Source organism: Ctenocephalides felis, unplaced genomic scaffold, assembly GCF_003426905.1.
Source record: "Ctenocephalides felis isolate EL2017-DRISC unplaced genomic scaffold, ASM342690v1 CF-g0.4_SCAFFOLD_00845, whole genome shotgun sequence".
Classification (NCBI taxonomy): Eukaryota; Metazoa; Arthropoda; class Insecta; order Siphonaptera; family Pulicidae; genus Ctenocephalides; species Ctenocephalides felis.
In genome coordinates, this window is record NW_020536999.1 from 71,507,059 (window position 1) to 71,528,544 (window position 21,486).

Genomic DNA, 21,486 nt, shown 5'->3' on the forward strand with positions numbered 1-21,486 from the left:
TATACAATCAAATCGAAATATAAATCAACAAATACACTGCTGGTTTATATATACATAATAGATATCACATCTAATCTACTGGAATAACTTTTACACTTTTTCTACTTATTAATATAAATATTTAGTGAAATTTACTGAATAATGCTATAGTGTTAGTTCATTACATCGTCTACATTCTTAACTCTCATTAACTAATAATAATCATCCCGTGCAAAATTTGACATTCTTAAGCAATTCATTTTCTCCCAAGTATATTCAGATCCCTGTGAAGTGGTAATCCAATTTTAAACAACTTGAAGATTTTTATTTGTGTAATATGTCTTTCTTGTAGAAGCTTATACTTGATTTCTTACATAATTTCCTAAAATTGGCCTCTTTCCTTAAAGTGTATTATGATTAGACTCAATGCACTACGTAGTAATTATGTCCTCCATATGAGTTTGAAGCTGTTCTATTCATATTGTCTTTATTAACAAATATACAAACACAAACGAACAAGAATCGCCATTTTGTAAACTGAGACAAAAATTGAAAATACTTTTTCATCGGCTCACTAGCGTCAAATTTGCGAACACAAATGGACTCCTGAGTAGCCCTTCTGAACGAGGATTTTGTTCTGAGAGGATAGCATAAACCTTATATACGCATACGAATAGCATAGACCTTATTGTATAAGGTCAATATTAGAATACCCCGTGTTTATGTATATAGACCATAGACCTTATACAATTTGTATTGTATAAGGTCTATGATATAGACGTTTCTCTCGCCCGATTTTTACGTTCGGACGGAATACTTAAAGGGTCCTCCGCTCGACGCGATGGCGCTGCTTTTGGCACTAAAATTAATGGCGCAAAATTTGAAATGAAAATTAATGAATTTTAGTACACGGGTATTTGAAACTAAATTTGGTATTACAATCGTATTATGTTTTGTAATAATACAATGATAACAAAAATATACTAGTTAATATTATATTATAATACACTGGTTTATATATAATACATATCACATCTAATCTACTGGAATAACTTTTACACTTTCTTCTACTTATTAATATAAAAATTTAGTGAAATTTAGTGAATAATGCATTATAGTGTTAGTTCATTACATCGTCTATCATTCTTAACTCTCATTAACTAATAATCATCCCGTGCAAAATTTGGCATTTGATCCGTGAGAAGTGGTAATCGAATTTCAAACAGCTGGAATAGCTTTCTATTTGTGTATTATGTCTTTCTTGTAGAAGCGTATACTTGATTTCTTACACAATTTTCTAGAACTGACCCCTTTCTTTAAAGTGTATTATGATTAGACTAATGTGTCAATGCACTACATAGTAATGTAGTAATTATGTCCTCCATTTGAGTTTGAAGCTGTTCTATTCATATTGTCAAAGGGCTATGTATTTGAGAGCAATTTCTGATGAAATCTTTATTAACAAATATACAAACATAAACGAACAAGAATCACCATTTTGTAAACTGACACAAAAATAAAACTGACGTTTCTTAGTAACCAACAGAAAACATTTGAAAATACTTTTTCATCGGCTCACCAGCGAAAAATCTGCGACTAGAAATGGACCCCTAAGTATTCCTTCTGAACGAGGATTTTGTTCTAAGTGAAAAGGCCCTGCTAAGGTCTATGGAAAATAGGCCCTGTTAGCAAATGACAAATTCCTAGCATGTTTTAAGGTGGTGTTTACACAATAAGCACGCCGAAAAAAAGAAATTATAGTCATAGATAAGTAAACATTATAGTAATGAAGATTATAGTAGATAGTAATGAAGTAGTAATCGTAACAGCGAATGCAACATAAAAAAGTTGAAAGCACAGTGCAAAAGATTTGACAAATCTGTAATGTGTTACAGCTTACAGCTAACCTAACTTCAGACAGCTTTCTCACACGATATTATCCGGTCTATAGAAAAGACATGAGTCAAATAACCTGTTAAATAATAAATAACACGACTTAATATAATTTTTAATTTAGTATTTGATATATTTGTAATATTTTGCAATGGTGCGCAAACTCAAATTTCATGAGCAAAAATTGCTCAAAAAAGTAGATTTCATTAATTGGAAAGTTGACAACAATTTACATGAAGTAAAAGTTATGAAAAAGTATTGTATACAAAGGAGAGAAGACTATACCAAGTAATACGTTTTATTAATTAAAATTACTTACTGGCATATTTATTTATGTGCATATTTGTATATATATATATATATATATATATATATATATATATATTATATGCATATTAATTTATTACGACCTATATTTGTTTCCAATTACAGATATAACAAATTATCTAGAAATATTAGAGAATTAGCTTTAAAAATTAAAGATGTAGATCCAAAGGATCCTTTCAGAACAGAAAAAAGTGCATTGTTGTTAGAAAAATTATATGTTATGGGTTTAATTCCAACCAAGTGGGATCTCAGTCTTGCTCAAAAAGTGACAGCAAGTTGTTTCTGTCGAAGGAGGTTACCAGTTGTCATGGTTCGAAGTATGTATAAAAATTGTTATCTTTTGCTGTTTAAGTTAAGTGCTTTTTACTTGAACTTTAATTTAAGCATTAAGCTAAATAAAAATATCATGTTTATCACTTTGTACGACTGTCTTGCATATGAATTGCTTCGATTTTTCCTATCCCGAATACCTCTTGCCTTGCTTACATATTATCTTCAAATTTTTATTTGAAGCGATAATTTTTAGCTCCCTATTCATGATAGGGTATTCTATAGTCCCTAGAAATACTGAATTATTGAATGGATAATTAATTTATAATAATAAGTTTGTACCTGGATATTTATTATATTATTGCTTAAGTTTAGAACAATTTCGTGATTTTTACGATCGGAAGTATGTTTGCCATAAATGTGCTGTTTTTTAGTTGGTGTGTTATTTTAGAAATATAAATCAACTTCCCGAAGGAGAAGTTTATGTTTTCATCAAAAAATCCAATTTGCTAATTTTATGTTTTCTCAACGTTTCAAGTCATTCTGAATCGAATGAGACCAAATTTGGAAAAAAGTATGTGTGCGTGTGAACAAATTTTTTTTTATTATTTTGAAGTGGAAAGCAAATACATTTTTAACTTCCCGTAGGGTGAGTTAAAGTACTTTCAAAAAAATCGAAAATGAATATTTTAGCACATCTTTACATATCAAAACCTATTGAACATTTTGGCATATCTTATTGTTAGAAAAAATTGGTGTGTGTGCGTTTTTGTGTGGATATGATTTTTCGTCTACAATTTTGGGCGCACGGATCAACCGATTTGAATAATTAAAAAAAATATTCGATTTCTATTGAAGGGAGGACGTTCTGATTAGTTTTAGCTGTTTCAAAGACACACAGCTAAAAGTTAAATTTCAGGCAGTTCAGTTTTTGAGAGAACGGAGTGTTCAATTTGAATTATGCAACAAATATTGAATTACTTATGTAAGAATTCAAAATTGTTGTTTAGGTCAAAAATGATCATTAGACATATATATGCACATAAAATTATTGTATTTTATTCAGTAATACGTACATATTTTGTTCTCAATTCTTTGGGTTTTATAACGATGTTCATAATAAAGTTTGCTTATATGATTCAAACAGGATTCCTCGACATTGTTTATCAACTGATGTGTTTCTCTAAATTTTCAAAATTTTTAAAAATATTTTTTTTAACTCAATTTTTCTGTTTAAAAAATCGATTTTTTTCTCAAATCCTTTCAAAGAATGCAATGTTTTTAAAAATTTTAAAAATATTCAAAAAAAATAAAAAATCGCACAAAACCTAATTTCTCTTCAAATTTTAAATTATTCCAAAATTTTAAATGACTTTACGGCACAAGCAGTTCTAGTAATTTGCTTCAATGCACGATGCATTACACCGCTTTCTCTTTATTCTTACATAAGTTTTTATAGTCGACCATTTTCATTTGTTTTATCTCTTCTCTAATCTTTGTAAATGATTTGTGAACAATGAAATTCGATAGCGAAAGCCGAGAAAAGTTCGTTATTGAAAATCGTGGAACAGATTTAATATGTTCAGCTTTGAGTTTCCGTTTCACAACGAAACGCATTCAAGTAAATCGCAAAACGATACATTTGACTAATAGCATCAACATTTTTGATTTTACTGCAAATTCGCAGTTGAATGAAGAAATTTCTACATTTACAAGAACCGTATGAGAAAAACCATCAACTTTTTCCACCGCTGTTGAAAACAAGTGATATACCACCATTTCCAAACTGTGTTTTTTTTGGGGCTATGAGTATTGTCCAAAAGCTGAAAAAAAAAAGAGTGCGCGTAAGGATCACAAGCGATTGAAGTAAAACTTATTTGCTACTGTACAAAGTAGCAAATTTAAGTTAAGTAAAAATAAATACATCATATAACAATTTTGAATAATGTTTATTAGAAATATGGTGACACTCGTGATGCACACATTCATTAGTGCCGTCAATCATTATACACATTTATATAATGATAAATTATAAATTCTATATTAATGATTGCAATAAAAATATGTATAATATTTACAAACAATAATGTAATCAAGGTCATACTTGAAATATGACATGATCGGTTTAAAGTAATTGCTGATTAATCAATTCTATAATATTCGTTCACACAGTGGATTATGTTAAACAACGCCTAAACAAATATTGTTTTCGTAACTTCAGTCATCATGTAATAATTGTGTTTGAAGAACTTCATGTAATTAAAATTAACATACATTAATTTACTGTTTGTATTTTTTTACTTTTTCACTGACGATATAATCTCATTCCTTGAACAGCTGTAATATCTGTCTTGCCTAAAAAATTGAAGCCATACTTCTATATTTGTTCTATTTATCAAGCCCTGCACATAGCTTGATCTATGAATCATTTGCTTTTTTATGTGAACGTTAATGCAATGATCATCATCAATATTACGAGGTAATAAATTAACCATATTATCAACGTCAACAGGAACATTTATAATTTGTCCAAATATTCCAAATTGTCCATTTGCATGTCTCAATCGTCTAATTTGCATGAAACACAACTTAGGTGAAATTAACCTTTCAAATACAGTATCTAGTTTAGGTAGATAATTTGGTATAGGTGGAAATAGAAACCTGTTAAATTTACACAAAATGGGAATTTTACCTGAAGTTAATACCTTTCGACAAGTTTGACATCCAACCTGATTATTTGAATCAATATTCAAAAAACCATTATTAAGAATTTGTTTTTGAGCATTGTTTGATATTTATAAGTCACTTTGAAACCAAAGTGGATCACACACAAAACATACATAGCCAAAGCTATCATTTGTAAATTGTTTTTCAAACAATTTTCGTGCATTCCTAAGCAAATTGAAGTCTTTATATGGAAGTTCAAACACTTCATTTGACTCTTGCAAAAGATCAGTTCTTGTCACATATTAGTCACATTATATACAGAATCATCAATTTGCAATTGACGTGATGTAGTTGCTGTATCAAAAAAAGTAACAGCAGTACTTTCATCTAAAAAGATCACAGAATAATATGTTTAAATGTGAATAGTTGAAGCGTTTTGGAGTCAAAAAGATTCTTACTTATTAACATCTAAAATGATACCTGGCTCAATATTTTCTAATAAATTGGCAGTAACTGACTGGCACTGTTTCATTCTCTGAGCAACTGTAATATCTGTCTTGTCTAATAAAAATAAAATTTTCCGTTTTAGTAATAACCTCAAAGGTATATAGTAACCTCGAAAAACTCGAGTAATACAAATTACTTCAATAAACTTACATTTCTTACGCAGCGGAGATTTTTCCTTTGTTTCATTATTTATTTGCGATCATTTGCACCTCAATTATTTATGGGGTATGGGATAAAATATTCTTCCGATCCTGACATTTTTATTAACTCACGAATGATACTGCTAACCGCCTAAAGAAATTTTACTTCAAAAAATGTTTAGAGACTACAAGATAAATACAAAACTCAAGTGAAAGTCGACACAACGAAATCAGGCCTGTATATTTACATTTAAATATACAGGCAAGCAGATACATACTCTTAGTCAAAGAGCCCGTGGGCGAATGGCAGTATGTATTTTACCACACCTGAGATTTTGTGCATCGATTCCTCTATACCTATCCTACATGAGATGGGGACTGGCTAATCCCAAAGTGGCGGACACAGCTACTGCGCAGCTGGTAAAGGTACCTTTTTTTCTACCATTTCCGAACCATTTTACGACGGCTGCCGTTTCGAAAATTTGAAAATATAATATTATTACTATCGGAAAATACCAATGGCAGACGATTATCGCGCGGTTAACATGGTGGCAGACGATTTTGAAAATGCAGAAAAAAATTTTTTTTGAATGTATTTTATGATGTCTGCCATTTACATATTTTATTCCTTATAGTAGCAAAACCTTATATTTATCATGGCAGACGTGTACCTGGCGTATCAACATCAGCAGAGTTAAAAAAAACGGCTACCATCCGGCCTGATAGTATGCACAAATTTCCATGTTTTATACCGGTATAAGCATTTTTTTCATAATGATAATAGAAATTAATATTTTTTAGTCTATATGTGACATTTAATAATGTTGATGAGCGGAAAAAAGGATTTTTTACGCTAAATTCATAAATATTAAAATATACAAACGATAACAACAATTATTGTGATCTTTAATCAATTTTTTTTATTTATTGTAGTCTAATTTCAAAATGTTGTATAAAAATAAAGTCATACAATATTATATATATATATATATATATATATATATATATATATATATATACATATACTTTATTTATCATCTCGGAGCCATATCTCTGTTTTGATGATTCCTCATCATCCGCTGAATTAGATTCTGTAAAATAATAAGTCAATTGTAAAATAAAAATTATTTGAAAATTCAACTGAAGATGTTTGATAAAGACGAGTCCGACCATACTTAAGAAATAAAAAAAAAAAAACAATATAATAGCTGAATAGTATTAAAAAAATCTTGTATGGGGGGGGGGTTCTTTGTTAAATTTTCTTCACCAAGTGCAGCAAACGCATATTTTATTCCTTATAGTATCAGAAGCTTATATTCATCGCGGCAGACGTTTACCTGGCGTATCTACATCAGTAGAGTAAAAAGACCACTTTTTGTTTTTGAAGAAAATAAATAAAATTAAACGGAAATTGATTAATTCGAATTTGTACTAATTTGTACCACTAAAATTAAACCAAAAAAATCAAAAATAGCTACTAAAATCAGTACCCCATGACGGCCGGACCACCCTAATATGAGATGTTTCGTGAAGATAGGTATATAGTGCAGAAAAAAAGCCTGTATTGAGGTAAAAAAAACAAAATAATCTTTGATAAAAATATTATAAACTCACTGATTTTTATAAAAATTATTACCACCGTTTTGTCACAAATCATCCCTAAAATAATGTTAAGGCATTTAGTACGGGAAAAATTAAATTGAGCTACAATTATCGAATTATATCAAGGCATTATAAGCAATATAATATTCAGTTTTAAATTACTTAATTTCAGGTTTTGTACCTTTGCCCTTGTGTCTCCAATCATCCCCAAATTGTACGTCTATGCTGAATCATTTGCAACGTACAAGTTCAAAGTATAGAAAAAAAATTGAACGAGCAGAATCAAATGAAACTAATACAGTAAAAACATTATGATATCTAGTATTTAAATAGAGAATTTCAGATTTTGTACCACTGCCCTTCTCTCATTAATCAACCCCAAAGTATATTTAGTCCTATGTTGGAGCGGATGTATGCTCGGACAATCTCGTCTTTGTCAAACATCTTCAGTTGGATTTTCAAATAATTTTTATTTTACAGAATCTAATTCAGCGGATGATGAGGAATCATCAAAACAGAGATATGGCTCCGAGATGATAAAGAATATATATGTATATATATACGTATATTAGAGATGGTAACTCACTCAGGAGTTATCACTCCGATACAACTCCTCCCTCGGAGTGAATCCGAGTGGAGTTGTTTCACAGGATTTGTCATATCCGACTTTCCTAAACTGGTATTAAATATGTTAACTCGTGCGTTAATTTACTGTTTTTGGCATTTTTGCTTTGGGAAGGAATAGCGGTCGCTTTCTCTTCTGAGATTCAGTTTTATGACCTTTTAGGTATACGTTTTTTTCCAGAAAATACAAAAATATTACTTCAAAGATACAGAACAATGAAATTGTGTTCAAGTGTGAATAGCTCAAATATATAATTTATTGAATAGTAAGGGTCATATTTCTACCTACGACGATCTTTGGCCGAATACGATACATACCGAAAAATACACGAAACAACATTTAATCTGGTTTTTCTATAGCCTGAAATAACAACACTTTAGAGTGCAAAATATATCAGTGACGTCAATAGTATTTAAGCAGCAAAAAATATATAGTATTAAATTTTTACTTAAAAGTAAGTATGCATATGTAAAGTAATAATATGCTAATCGAACTACCCGATATAATATTAATTCTCGAATGGAAATAGCAGAAGAAAAAATTAGAATTCAGAAGTATTATTATTTGGTGAAAATATTTTATGATAAATGTTTTGCTTTTATTACAAAGTTTACTACATTACTTTCATATAAAATTAATCAAAATAATCAATTATTTTCACATCAAAAGAAAATATTTAAATTGAATTTGATTCTCAAGTTTTGCGTTTTCACTTTGGTCAGCCCTGTTAAAATTACGAGTCATTGAGTCCATCATGTGGTCGACCGAAAAATTTTACAACTCGTCATTTATTTGTAAATTTTTTAGAAAAATTCTTCTATTGATATTTTTTAATTTTATTTAATTCATAAATTTTCATTTCAAAAAATTAAATGGGATTTGACAAATTCTTAAATGCATAAACAACGCACTATAGAACACATTTGTGTCGAGTATTTCGGTTTCAAAGTTGTCGGAGTCGTGGAGTTGTTAATCGGATATAACTCCTTCCTGAAGCGGAGTCAAATCCGAGTCGATCCGGCTTCGGATATGATAAGCCCATCTCCAATATATATATATATATATATATATATATATATATATATATATAATATTGTATAACTTTATTTTTATACAACATTTTGAAATTAGACTACAATAAAAAAAAAAAATTGATTAAAGATCACAATAATTGTTGTTATCGTTTGTATATTTTAATATTTATGAATTTAGCGTAAAAAATCCTTTTTTCCGCTCATCAACATTATTAAATGTCACATATAGACTAAAAAATATTAATTTCTATTATCATTATGAAAAAAATGCTTATACCGGTATAAAACATGGAAATTTGTGCATACTATCAGGCCGGATGGTAGCCGAGTTTTTTAACTCTGCTGATGTTGATACGCCAGGTACACGTCTGCCATGATAAATATAAGGTTTTGATACTATAAGGAATAAAATATGTAAATGGCAGACATCATAAAATACATTCAAAAAAAATTTTTTTCTGCATTTTCAAAATCGTCTGCCACCATGTTAACCGCGCGATAATCGTCTGCCATTGGTATTTTCCGATAGTAATAATATTCTTTTCCAAATTTTCGACGGCAGCCGTCGTAAAAGGGTTCGGAAATGGTCAAAAAAAGGTACCTTTACCAGCTGCGCAGTAGATGTGTCCGCCACTTTGGGATTAGTCAGTTTCCATCCCATGTAGGATAGGTATAGAGGAATCGATGCACAAAATCTCAAGTGTGGTAAAATACATACTGTCATTCGCCCACGGGTTCTTGGACTATCTGTAACAGCAATGAAAAGAGCAATTTTGTAATAAACATTACTTTTTGTGTGAATCAAACTTGGGATATATATGGTCTTCACTCATATATACAGGCAATATGGTAATTTACCCATTAGTCAATGCAGGTTGTAATGGCTCTTATGAAGCCATTACTAAACAAAGGATACTGTCAAACACAAATAATGATTTAATAATTAATAATAATAAATTGCAAATGATAATTTTTAATGATCAGTTGTGTTAGCAGACCTTTTAATTTCAATAACATACCTTTGATACATATAAAACCCTAAAATCTAATAACAAAGGAAATCCTGAAACTTAAAAAATTTATAAAAAAAGTAAGGCAGGCTATTTATAGCCATTCATCACAAAACAAAATTAATAGTGGTAAGATGGAAGGACAAGAGAGATGTTTTCTTTCTTTCTGACATATATGACTCTACAGAATATTTGAAAAATAATATTAGGAAAACGAAACCGCAAATAGTTATGGACTGTAATTAGTTATGCAACACTTCGCAAATTATCTAGTTGCGCGTTAAAGAGGAAAAAATTATAACTAGTTGGTATTGGCATTTTGCCTTGAAGCAAGTTACATGAACTTCCCGATATGTTAAAATAATCGACTTAATTAAAAAAAAAAAAAAAAAAAATTATGAGTGATATTTGAAATCGAACGAACACGTGAACTTGGAGTATTCTTCAAATCTTCACAAATCAATTTTTATAATTAAACAAGTTTCCGTAGGACTTTAATTGTTTAGTATGTTCATTAAGACCAAATACTCTAGCGTTATACCAAGTAAATCATCTAATTTTAATTTTAACAAACGTAAAAAAACTACTCATTTTCTCAAACTTTGACGAATTTTTAAAATTAAACTACTTGTCGTAAGGTGGTATTATTTCAGTAAGTTCTCTAAGACCATGATATATATTGCTAAAAAACAGTTCCTTAAAAATCGGCTTAAATTTTTTTTAACAGTTAATTACAAGAAAACGGCTAGGTAGATTTTCACCTAAAACTAATTATTATCATTGCTAACTAATATCTTTCAAACAGTTTTCGATTTGTGAAAATCGATTCGGTAGTATGAGCTTAATCGTGGACGAAAAGTTTAACACTTTTTTCCAATATTCAAAGAAACGACTCGGCCGATCGTCGTACAAAACTGACAAGCGATAGTCCTCATTGAGATACCTCAAATGGTTTTTAAATTTTTGAAATGGGTTCAGGCGTTTTTGATTCTAATTTTGACAAGTGCCAAAAAAGCGATACTAATTTCAATTTTTCAACACTTTATTACAAGAAAACGGGCCGGCCGATCTTTACCAAAAACTAATCAGTATCTTTCCCAAACAATATCTTTCGAACGGTTTTTAAATTTTTAAAATCGATTCAGAATTGCGGGCTAAAACGTGGACGAAATTTTTTTCACTTTTCTGATATTCACAAAGAAACGGCTTGGCTGATCGTCGCGTAAAATTGATAAATGCTAGTCCTTATTGAGATACATCGAATGGCTTTTAAATTTTTAAAATCGGTCGATTTCGATTTACAGCAAAAAATCTGTGCGTGCACACGCACACACACACACACACACACATACTTTTTCCAAATTTGGTCTCATTCGATTCAGAATGGCTTGAAACGTCGAGAAAACATATAATTAGCGGATCGGATTTTTTTATGAAAACATAAACTTCTCCTTTGGGAAGTTAAAAAAGCAAGTTTGTGGAATGAGTTGTCATCAAAATTAATTGATGAATATGTGGAAATGTACCATTATTCACAATATTATTCAAATGGTGATAGTCCCACCGAAAGCAGCTCATTGAGATTGGCAGAAAGTCACGTCTTGGATGGAACCAGACAGAACATGGTCAATCAATTATTGCGCGACAAAAATGAAATACTATTGTAAACTAATAGCTAATTATGAGGACACCTGATAATGAAAAGTAAACATAAATGAAACTCTAATTATTATTTTGAATTTATTGAACTGAAGAAGAAATCCCTCTTCTTAATGGTTTAAGCGGCAATTTTGAAAATTGGCATATTTCAACGCCTAAGGCAGAATTTGCATTGAAGCACACATTATATAAAATTAATGTAATCTTCAAGAGAAAAATACTGGTGAATTCAAGGCAATTAAAAAAAGTTGCACTGCTTCACAGAAAGTATAGTCATAAATTCATAAGATTAAAATTTCCTTAGTAAAGTCTTACAAATCTGATGGTTGAAGTGTGTATGGGGTTACCAAGTGCGATATTTTGTAGATAAATAAAATTATATTTGTTCTAGATAAAATGTCCGAAACAATAAAAGGCGCTACAAAGTTGATACAACAAGGCCATGTAAGAGTTGGTCCAGAAATAGTGAAAGATCCAGCATTTCTTATAACTAGGACACTTGAAGATTTTGTTACATGGGTCGATGGATCTGCTATAAAACGACATGTTATGGAATACAATGATATGGTATACATGAACAAATATATAATGCAATAGTGTTAATAACATTAATTGCTTTTATTAATTATTTTGATAATGATTTCAATTGCAGAGAGATGATTACGAATTAGGAATATAAGGTGATTCAAAGCATAGAAATAACAGAGGAACAAGCTGATAATCTTTGCTGTATTTTACATATATTTGATGTATTTAACATTGTTAATATATTTGCATTAAATAACATTTTATATTCTTTATCACTAAGTTTCCATTTTTGGAATGATATGTATTTAATCAGTACCATTTTATATTCATTTTAACTAGACACTAGTACATTGCGTGTACTCTTGATATGCATATACATATAAAAAATATTAATATATACACCCAACTTATTTCATATTGTTTTTTTTTCTTTTTAAAAAACAAATTTGAAATATAAATAATATATTAAGATAAACCGATTAAAGTGTTAATATATTTTTTTAATTCAAGTCTAAAAATGAGACAGATTCCAGATTTATTAATCTGATTCATATAAATAAAATATCAATCTCTTTAAATTATATCTAGTTTTACATAGGATGAATTCTCATCATTATTCCATATACTTCTGTTGCTTGCAATGATGATTTTTCTATTCGATTTTGATCATAAGTGTAATACATGATTATATACGTCACACAAAAATTTCATTAACATTCATGGCTCACCTGATCATCTAAAATTAATGTTGTAAATTGATAAAGGATTAGAGATATCAATAGATGGATAGATGACTATGAGCTGATAAATGTAAACTAAATAAATGTAACTGTTAGAAAAATGATCTATTCACAGATAAAATTATGTGGCCATCTGGATAGTTTGATGATATTGAAATTACAATTATTCATGAAAAATTGGGTTTATTACACAAACATGTGTTTGTATAAAACATATAAATGCAAAGCATATTACACATGCAAAAGAATTTAGAAAAAAATTGTCATAGTAGTGTATTGTGGTCATTATTCTGTACATTTAACACAATTCAGTAGTGCAGGTATTTTACAATAACAGTTAAATTTCTAAATAACATAGTAATATGCATGCATATTTGTACAATTTGTATTTTTATATATTTAAAAATAATATGATAATGTTAAGTAACTATGTGAGAATGTTCCTATATAATCAAATTAGGTGAAGCAAATTTTGACCACCTAACAAAGTATAAACATGTAACTTGAGCTTCACTTGAAATGTCTTCTAACAATTTGAAACTCTTTGTGACTTATCACTTAAAAAGAAACAATAAATAAGTATTTTTCTGTTAAACGTAGATAGGTGTTAAACTCATGTGAATATATAATAAGTATCTATTATTTTGGTATCCTATTCATTCATAAAATGATTTTTTTTATAAATTCTTTTCTCTTTTTTTCTCTTTAATATATGTTATTTATTAACTCGAGCATTTTGGTAGTTGATATTTATTTTTTTGAGTTTCAGTGAATTATTGTTTTTGGGTTTGGATGAATAATTGTTTAATCCTTTTCGGTCGTTTGTTCACTCTTAGCCACCAAAGCCTGCTCACCCTTCAGGTCGTATGTCTGCTCTCAGCCACCACAGCAAGTTACTACTCGAATTATGTGTTTGTATGTATTCATACAGAATACAATAATTAGAAAACATACGTAACTATCACACATAAACGTTACTAGATATAGGTGTATTGAATAAACATATATCTAAAGTACACAAAATAATTATTAAAATTTGATTACGCATCCTAAGTTTGCATGTTCTGGTCTATCGAAGAAAAATAATTCCGAGTGCTACAATACCCATTACCAAATTTAATTCGACCGAAAAGGGTTAAAATAAAAACATACATCAAGTGCAATTAAAATATTTTTAGTGACTTGACGACTTTATAGACATTAAGAAATTCATCACGCCTTTGTACATTAGTTCTAAAAAATAAAATTTAAGCTAGAATTTAGCAAAAGAATTTTAAATTCATAATATATTTACATCTAACTTATATACAATAATATTTATGAACATACAACCAGATACCAGGCTGATTTATCTTATGCTTTCAGAGATTGTTATTAGATATAAACATATACAACATATATTACCTGCCTAGGAAACACCTAGCGGCGGTAGCAATCTGCAATGCACAAAGATTCCACATGGGTGCCACAGCCCTGCACGCTTGTGGATTTCAGATTGCTATTGCCACTCAAATCACACGGTGTTTACTGGATGGGATAGCTTTTCCGCAAAAAACTTTAGATGCATAAAGAATATATGTAGGTATACAAAAAGGCTTGATAATATATATTATTTCACGAAGCAAAAAAATTACAGGCTTTTGGATTAAGGTACCTTAATCACGTGATATATTAATAAATGAATAATTTTCGACCTTATATTTCTCAATATTGTTAAATTAGAATTTATTTTGCTTTTAAGTTTAAATTATTATTTTGTTAAATTTTATTAGTAGGCGGGTCTGGTCTAAAATTATATTTAAAAAAATATATAACAGAACTAATTTTACAACGCTCATATAACTGTTATTTTAGTTTAAGAATGAATCTTTGTCATGCGCATTAAAAAAATAATTAAAAAATATCAATAGTCTAAAAAATAAACGTTAAAAAGGACAATAATTTACTAACGTCTGTAACAAATTTATTTAGGTCGATTTTGAAAAAGTTGTTCGACTATATTTTCATCAGCTAGTGTCGATATATCGCCAACGTCACGATCGTTGACAGCAACTTTTCTGAGAACTCGTCTCATGATCTTTCCTGATCTAGTCTTTGGTAAACCAGGTGCGTGCTGGACCACATCAGGTTGTGCAAAAGGACCTATGCGCTCTCGCACTAATTTTTTTAATTCATCCACTAACTTTTTGTCGAAAACTTCGTTTTGATTAGGCGTTATAAAGCAGTACAGGCATTCGCCTTTTACAGGATGTGGACGTGACACGACAGCCGATTCCGCCACACGTGGATGTTCGGTCAGGACTGATTCTACTTCCGCAGTCGACATCAGATGCCCGGAAACGTTTAACATATCGTCGATTCTTCCGGTGACCCAAATATAACCGTCAGAATCACGCCTGGCTCCTGAAAAAAAAATTAAGATTATTAAATATTTTGCAGTTTAGCCCAAACCGCAGTTCGGGCGTGAATTTTTGCTCACTTATTATTGATGATCCGGCCAACAATTTAATGATATATCGCTGTTTTATCAATGTAATACAGTACAGTAATTTCTACTTGTTATTAACATCCCATAGGGTAAGTTATTGTAATCGACCAAAAATCGAAATTGAAAATTTTTACATTTCTTCACTGTGTGAATGTGTGTGTGTATGTATGTATGGATACAATTTTTCGTCCACGTTTTCGGGTTCACGGATCAACCGATTTGAATGGTTCAAAAAACATTCGATTTCTATTGATAGGAAAATGCGCTGATTAGTTTTTGGCAAAGGCAGGTCTAGCCGTTTCGGAGGTACGGAGCAAAGAGTGCAGAAAAAAGAAATTGAGTTTTTGAGAGATCGGAGCATCCGATTGAATGATCCAAAAAACATTCAATTCGTAATGATGGGGAAAAGTGATTAGTTTTAGGCAAAGGCAGATCCAGAAGTTTCGGAGATACCAAGCTAAATGTACGAAAAATCGCAGTTTTTGAGAAGACTAAGCGTCTGATTTGAATGATTCAAAAAACTTCTTTCTGTAGTTTTAAAGCTTACTTAAATACGTTAAATGAATAATTTTACAGTGTTAATGTTACAGTATTTATAATAATCTATTTGAAAACATTATATTAGTTTTTATTTATAATAATCTATTTGAAAACATTAACATCTTCGAACATTTTGTTACGGTACGGAAAGTTCCAGCAATTTGTCTTAAGGGGTTAGGCGTTAGGGGTACTTGGAATTTTTGAAAAATCGATTTTTATTCTTTTGCATTTTCATTAAGTGTAATATCTTGAAAATGTTCTCTGAAAATTTCAAGTTGATCCTATGATTACTTTTTGAGTTATTGGACCAGCGCGCTGACGCTCGATACTTATACTCAAGATTATTCTTTCTAACCTCCTGATGTTTTAAAAGCTTTTAAACCGATTTACGACGATCTCAGCAATGATAATTTACTTTCAAGATGTGTAGTTCAAGGTTGAATCCATAATAGGAAAAAATTAAAAGCTTCAACCAACTAGTGTAAAAAATATGCCTAAAAACCGTGAATACAGGCTTATGTTTACTTATCCATGAATACTAGCTCTACTATCGTATAAATTGCAGAATACATATACATAATCATTATTATTGATTATAGATACCCTAGGAGGACCTAATTGTGGGTATAATTCCCATTGGTATGCTGAAAAATTGGATACTGCACGTGTGAAAGTGGCAGATCAGCGCGCCAACGAGAACATTCGGGAGGCCAGAATGCTTCGTAGGCAACAGCAAATGGAAATTTTAGATACTTGCACAATTACTGATGAACTATTATATGGCCCAGAAATAGATGACTCGGATTAAGTAATTCAATAATTCGAATTTCTGAACGTAAATCCAATGTCAAACTTTAAACGCGTTTTTCTCAAAATTATTTAGTTTATATAGTTTTTTGAACCGGTAACCACTGTAACTCAAAAACCGCTTAGTAAATTTTAATGAAATTTATACAGCTTTTAGAATACATAATAAACTCGGGTCTGATCGAAAGATTTTTATTTTTTCAAAAATTGCAATTTTTTAAGACCAATTAACTGTTGATTTTTTAACCAAAAATCTAGAAATTTTATTTCTGATGCTGCCATTTTGTTAATTTTTGCAAAAAAAGAAAACCTTCGATCAGGCCCAGGATTATCTATTTATAAATCTATTTTTTTTATTTGATTGATTTTAGATGAATCTCTAAGGAGTTATGATGGTCACCGCCAGGACCGTTTTTTGAAACAGGGTCAATAAAAACAGCTATAACTTTAGTATTAATTTTAAGTAGAGAGTATTTAATTTTTTTCTGGAATTTTTGTTACTTCAAGTCAAAACATTATATAATGATGCCGTATTAATATTTTTGTAAAAAAACATCGTTTAATAACAAAAAAACAATACTGAAAATTCTCATTCTCCAAGCACCCGTAACCCCTTAAGACACACCACTAGTTATGAGATTATTTTTTGTGCTGTATTTTTCAAATTTTTCAAATCGTTTGTACTTGCTCTTTTCAACTTAATTATATTTTATTAGATGCCCTTAATTAGTGATATGCCAGAAAAGAAAAAAATCTAAATTATGCAAACTGACTGGCTTCTGATCCGAATCAAAATGAACGAAACATCTGACTTATTCGACTTGACTTATATGATTCATCTGACACATCATTCAACTTGTTTCCATTTGTCATATGTTTTTTTTTATTTATTTAAATATATACATTATTTTCATATCTCAGTCAGACAGAGGTGCCTGGTATGAGAGATTATGAAAAACAGTTTTCATATAATATTTACATTTCATTTGACTATAATATCTATTTCATTAATATAATATCTATATATATAACTCTTCAGTCTTCTTTGTCTTCAATTTCCTTATAGTACTTCTTTATTTTTCTTTTAAAATTATCATTATCATTGGTCATCTTAATATAGTCTGGCAATTCGTTATATATTTTGGTAGCACTCCATATGACATTTTCTCCCAAATTCTTTTTTCTATTGCGTTCAATATGAAAATTGTTGTGTTGTCTAGTGTAGTGTTCATGTATATCTTGATTTGTGTCTATTGTTGCACTTGTTTTAATTCGGTTAAATTTCATTTTGTGTATTAGTTTGTATTTCTCTATTTTAATTATGTTATTTAGTGAATGATTATTTGTTTCTCTCTGTAAGTATTTGGTGGGTGTTAGATGTGGTAAATTATATGCTATTTTTATGGCTTTATTCATTATTCTCTGTATGTCATTTAGGTTTGCTTTAGTTGTTTGGCTCCATGTTGTTATGCCATATAAAATAATAGGTATTATTTGCGTTTTAAGAATTATGGACCGATTCTGCGCATAACAGAGAAATGTTACGGCATGGCATGTTACGCTCCGACTCCCCATACATTATGCGAAGGAATCATACTGAATGCTGTCAAAATATCATGTATTTGCTGTTCATTCCGGCGTTTTAAACATAAACTGCAACGTCACTCGTATCTTACCTAAGAGGAATCAGAAACACACACTTATCTAACATCGTTTTTTTGACATTTGTGCGGCTTTTAGGTTATGTTTTGTATGAGAAAACCTGAGAAATTCGCCTGACTGAACACCAACCGCATAACTTTTGTCTATATTACTATGGAAAATTCTTCATAACATGACCTTATCATAACATTGCGGCAGAATCGGTCCCTTAGTATTTTATTATTTTTTGCCGAAAGAGTGGATCCTTTTCAATGCCCCTGTTAATGTTCCTATCTTTCTTTTTATTTTGTTTATATGGTCTGTCCATGTCAGTTTTTCATTTATTATCAGTCCTAAGTATTTTATGCTTTCCACTTCCTCTATTGCTCTATTATTTACTTCAATTTTTAGTTTAGTGTTCTCAGTATTTTTTCTATGTTTGAAATATATGTATTTTGTTTTATCTATGTTAATTGTTAGTTTATTTTCAGTTAGGCACTCGGTGTATATTTTCATATCCGTGTTTATAGTATCTTCGAGTTTTTTTTTATCCTTATCCGCATATACTATCGCTGTATCGTCTGCATATAACATGTATCTTCCCTTTAATTTTGCGTCTTTAAGGTTATTGGTGTATAATAGATACAATAAAAGTCCTAATACAAATACAATAAAAATTGATCAATGATTTACAACAAATGTTTTATACATTTTCAAATAGGCAATCATCATCACTATATATGTTATCGTTCATAAAATATACAGTAACGATCTCATCGCTCAAGGCACTTGAGAAAGTTTACATTAGCATGCTGAGGATATATTTCTTAAGATACGGAACAAAAAGATTTTTAATTTTTAAGGTTTACGATCAGAATAACGCATTTGAAATAATAATAATAAAAAAATTTTAAACTGATTTGTAAATTTAAATTGCATATTTGAAGTATAAAACTTTGTATATTTTTGAAAATTTTGAATTTTTTGTTCGGAAAATTTTGAAATTTTCTCTTTACTTTTAAGTAAACCTTAAAAATTAAAAATGTTTTTGCTCCGTATCTCCAAAACGGCTAGAACTGTCTATGGCAAAAGCTAATTAGCACGTATCCAATGGAAATCGAATGTTTTTTGTATAATTCGTATCACTTTTACAGGCCTATACAACACTGGATGTGGTTTTGTTAAATAGCGGTGATAAGCTTATCTTAACCTAAGACAATGCAGATTAAATAACAGACTTTACTTTTGTTAGCAATAGCGTTGTCAAAGAAAATTGCAATTGAAACGTATTAGATATCTATGTAGGAATTAATTATGTATATTAATATAAAATCCATTGGATGAAAATATAAGCAATTTATTAATTACAAAATTTTATGATAAATAAAAATGACAAAACATTTTGTTTTTTTCTCAATGTCTAGCCTGGTTGATTCCCCACATGTTTTGTGACCACAATGCAATCATCTGGGAAATGTAAACGAATAAAAATATTTGAAGATATTTAAAGCCATTTAAGGCCATTCGGTGGTAAATAAAATCTCTTGATGAAAATGCCATGAGTATAGTCTTGAATCGCAACCTGAATACGCTAAGAAACATACTAAGAGCTGATGGAGAAAGTTACCGAAGTCTGTGATGTTAGTATGACTATTTCTACGTAAAGAATGTCATAGGAAAATTGTTGCTTCCATTAAGTTTACAGTATGTAATAAATAATCTACAGTATGTAATAAATTATTCAAAACAGCTATTGATTATTTTCAATCCTCGAATGTTTAATTGCGATACGGGAAGTTCCTGCAATTTGCCTTAAGGCGCGATGCCATGCGCCCCACTAGTTTTATTTTATATTGATTACGGCTTGTTTATGAATCAATAAATAAATATGTACTCACCGTCTCCAGTGCAATAATATCCTGGAAACTTAGAAAAGTATGTTGTTTCAAATCTTGGATGGTTGTTGAACAGTGACCTCATTATTCCCGGCCAGGGTCTATTGAACACCAGGTATCCTTCACCTTCGCCTTGGATTTCAACTCCGTTTTCATCCAAGAGTTTCGGTTCCACGCCAAAGAATGCGAAAGACTGGTAATTTCAAGACAAGTCATATAGCAAATTAAAATGGTGTTCGTTGGATAGGCACATTTATGTAATGTTATTTTTCATTTTAATTGAAATTTATGGAATATTCAATAGTACTATACTAATAATCGATCAAATAAAATCGATCAAAGGGATTTCTAAAGGCTAAGTAAGAGTCGCAAACACCTAAATCTTTAAATGTCTTACAACGAGAACATCAGATTGTTCGTCTGGGATTTTAATGAACTTTGCTGATTTTAATATTGATAAAGTTGATAGTAAAAACAAACACTTTGAATTATCATATGTTATCAGAAGTTATTTATAATAATGAATTCAAGTTTAGAATAAAGGTTACGCACTCCTACAATGTTTCATATCGATTTGTTGAGATATTTCTTGTCTTTGATGAGAAATACTATCAAAAGCTTTAGAAAGTATAGATAGATCGCAAAATATTGCAGTACAATATGTGGCATCTTCTAACGAGTCAATGATGTTATGAACAAAATTATAAATCAAGTTGGAAGTAGAATGATTCTTCCGGAATCCATGCTGATTTTTGAACAAAATATTATATTTATTAAGAAAAGACGTTAATAGAGTATGCAAGATGTTAATATTATAATTGAAGTGTTGTACAACAATCATTGGTCCTTCAAAAAATCAAACAAAAATAACATTGGTGCAGACAAGCCGGATTTGACATCCAGTAAAATCGAAGGAAATCTAAAAACATCAAACAATCATAAACCAAGTAAATCAAGATTAAATAAAGTGAAAGTTCAAAATCAAGATAGGAAGTTCAAATTTGGAGCTACAGCTACAAGCACAAGCAAAGCAAGCAACAAAATTATTCAACTGCATTCCCTTAATTAATATTACAATTGAAGTATTTTACAATCATCACTGTTCCTTCAAAAAATCAAACTAAAATAACAGAT

At 29.9% G+C, this 21,486-nt stretch overlaps 2 protein-coding genes across 3 annotated transcripts in view; one reads left to right on the plus strand and one right to left on the minus strand.

Annotated features, from left to right (window-relative positions):
- The first annotated feature begins 1,867 nt into the window (after positions 1-1,867).
- Positions 1,868-12,642, plus strand: LOC113363317 (U3 small nucleolar ribonucleoprotein protein IMP3-like). Of its 2 annotated transcripts, XM_026605811.1 has the most exons (4): positions 1,869-2,160; positions 2,305-2,516; positions 12,105-12,280; positions 12,366-12,642. In XM_026605811.1, the coding sequence occupies exons 1-4, from the start codon at positions 2,024-2,026 to the stop codon at positions 12,390-12,392; spliced, it is 552 nt and encodes a 183-aa protein (XP_026461596.1). In that variant the 5' UTR covers positions 1,869-2,023; the 3' UTR covers positions 12,393-12,642. The 2 variants fall into 2 exon arrangements, with proteins under 2 accessions (XP_026461595.1, XP_026461596.1); XM_026605810.1 differs by lacking the exon at positions 12,366-12,642 and having other exon boundaries at positions 1,868-2,160; positions 12,105-12,310.
- Positions 12,643-14,765: 2,123 nt separating this feature from the next.
- LOC113363551 (acetyl-coenzyme A synthetase-like) overlaps positions 14,766-21,486 on the minus strand; it is a 36,286-nt gene continuing 29,565 nt past the window's right edge. Inside the window, exons 2-3 of the mRNA XM_026606043.1 lie at positions 20,356-20,545; positions 14,766-15,384 (exon numbers count right to left, since the gene is read on the minus strand). Of these exons, the coding sequence (XP_026461828.1) occupies positions 14,945-15,384; positions 20,356-20,437 (522 nt within the window). The 5' untranslated portion in view covers positions 20,438-20,545 and the 3' untranslated portion in view covers positions 14,766-14,944. The remainder of the gene's footprint in view (positions 15,385-20,355; positions 20,546-21,486) is intronic.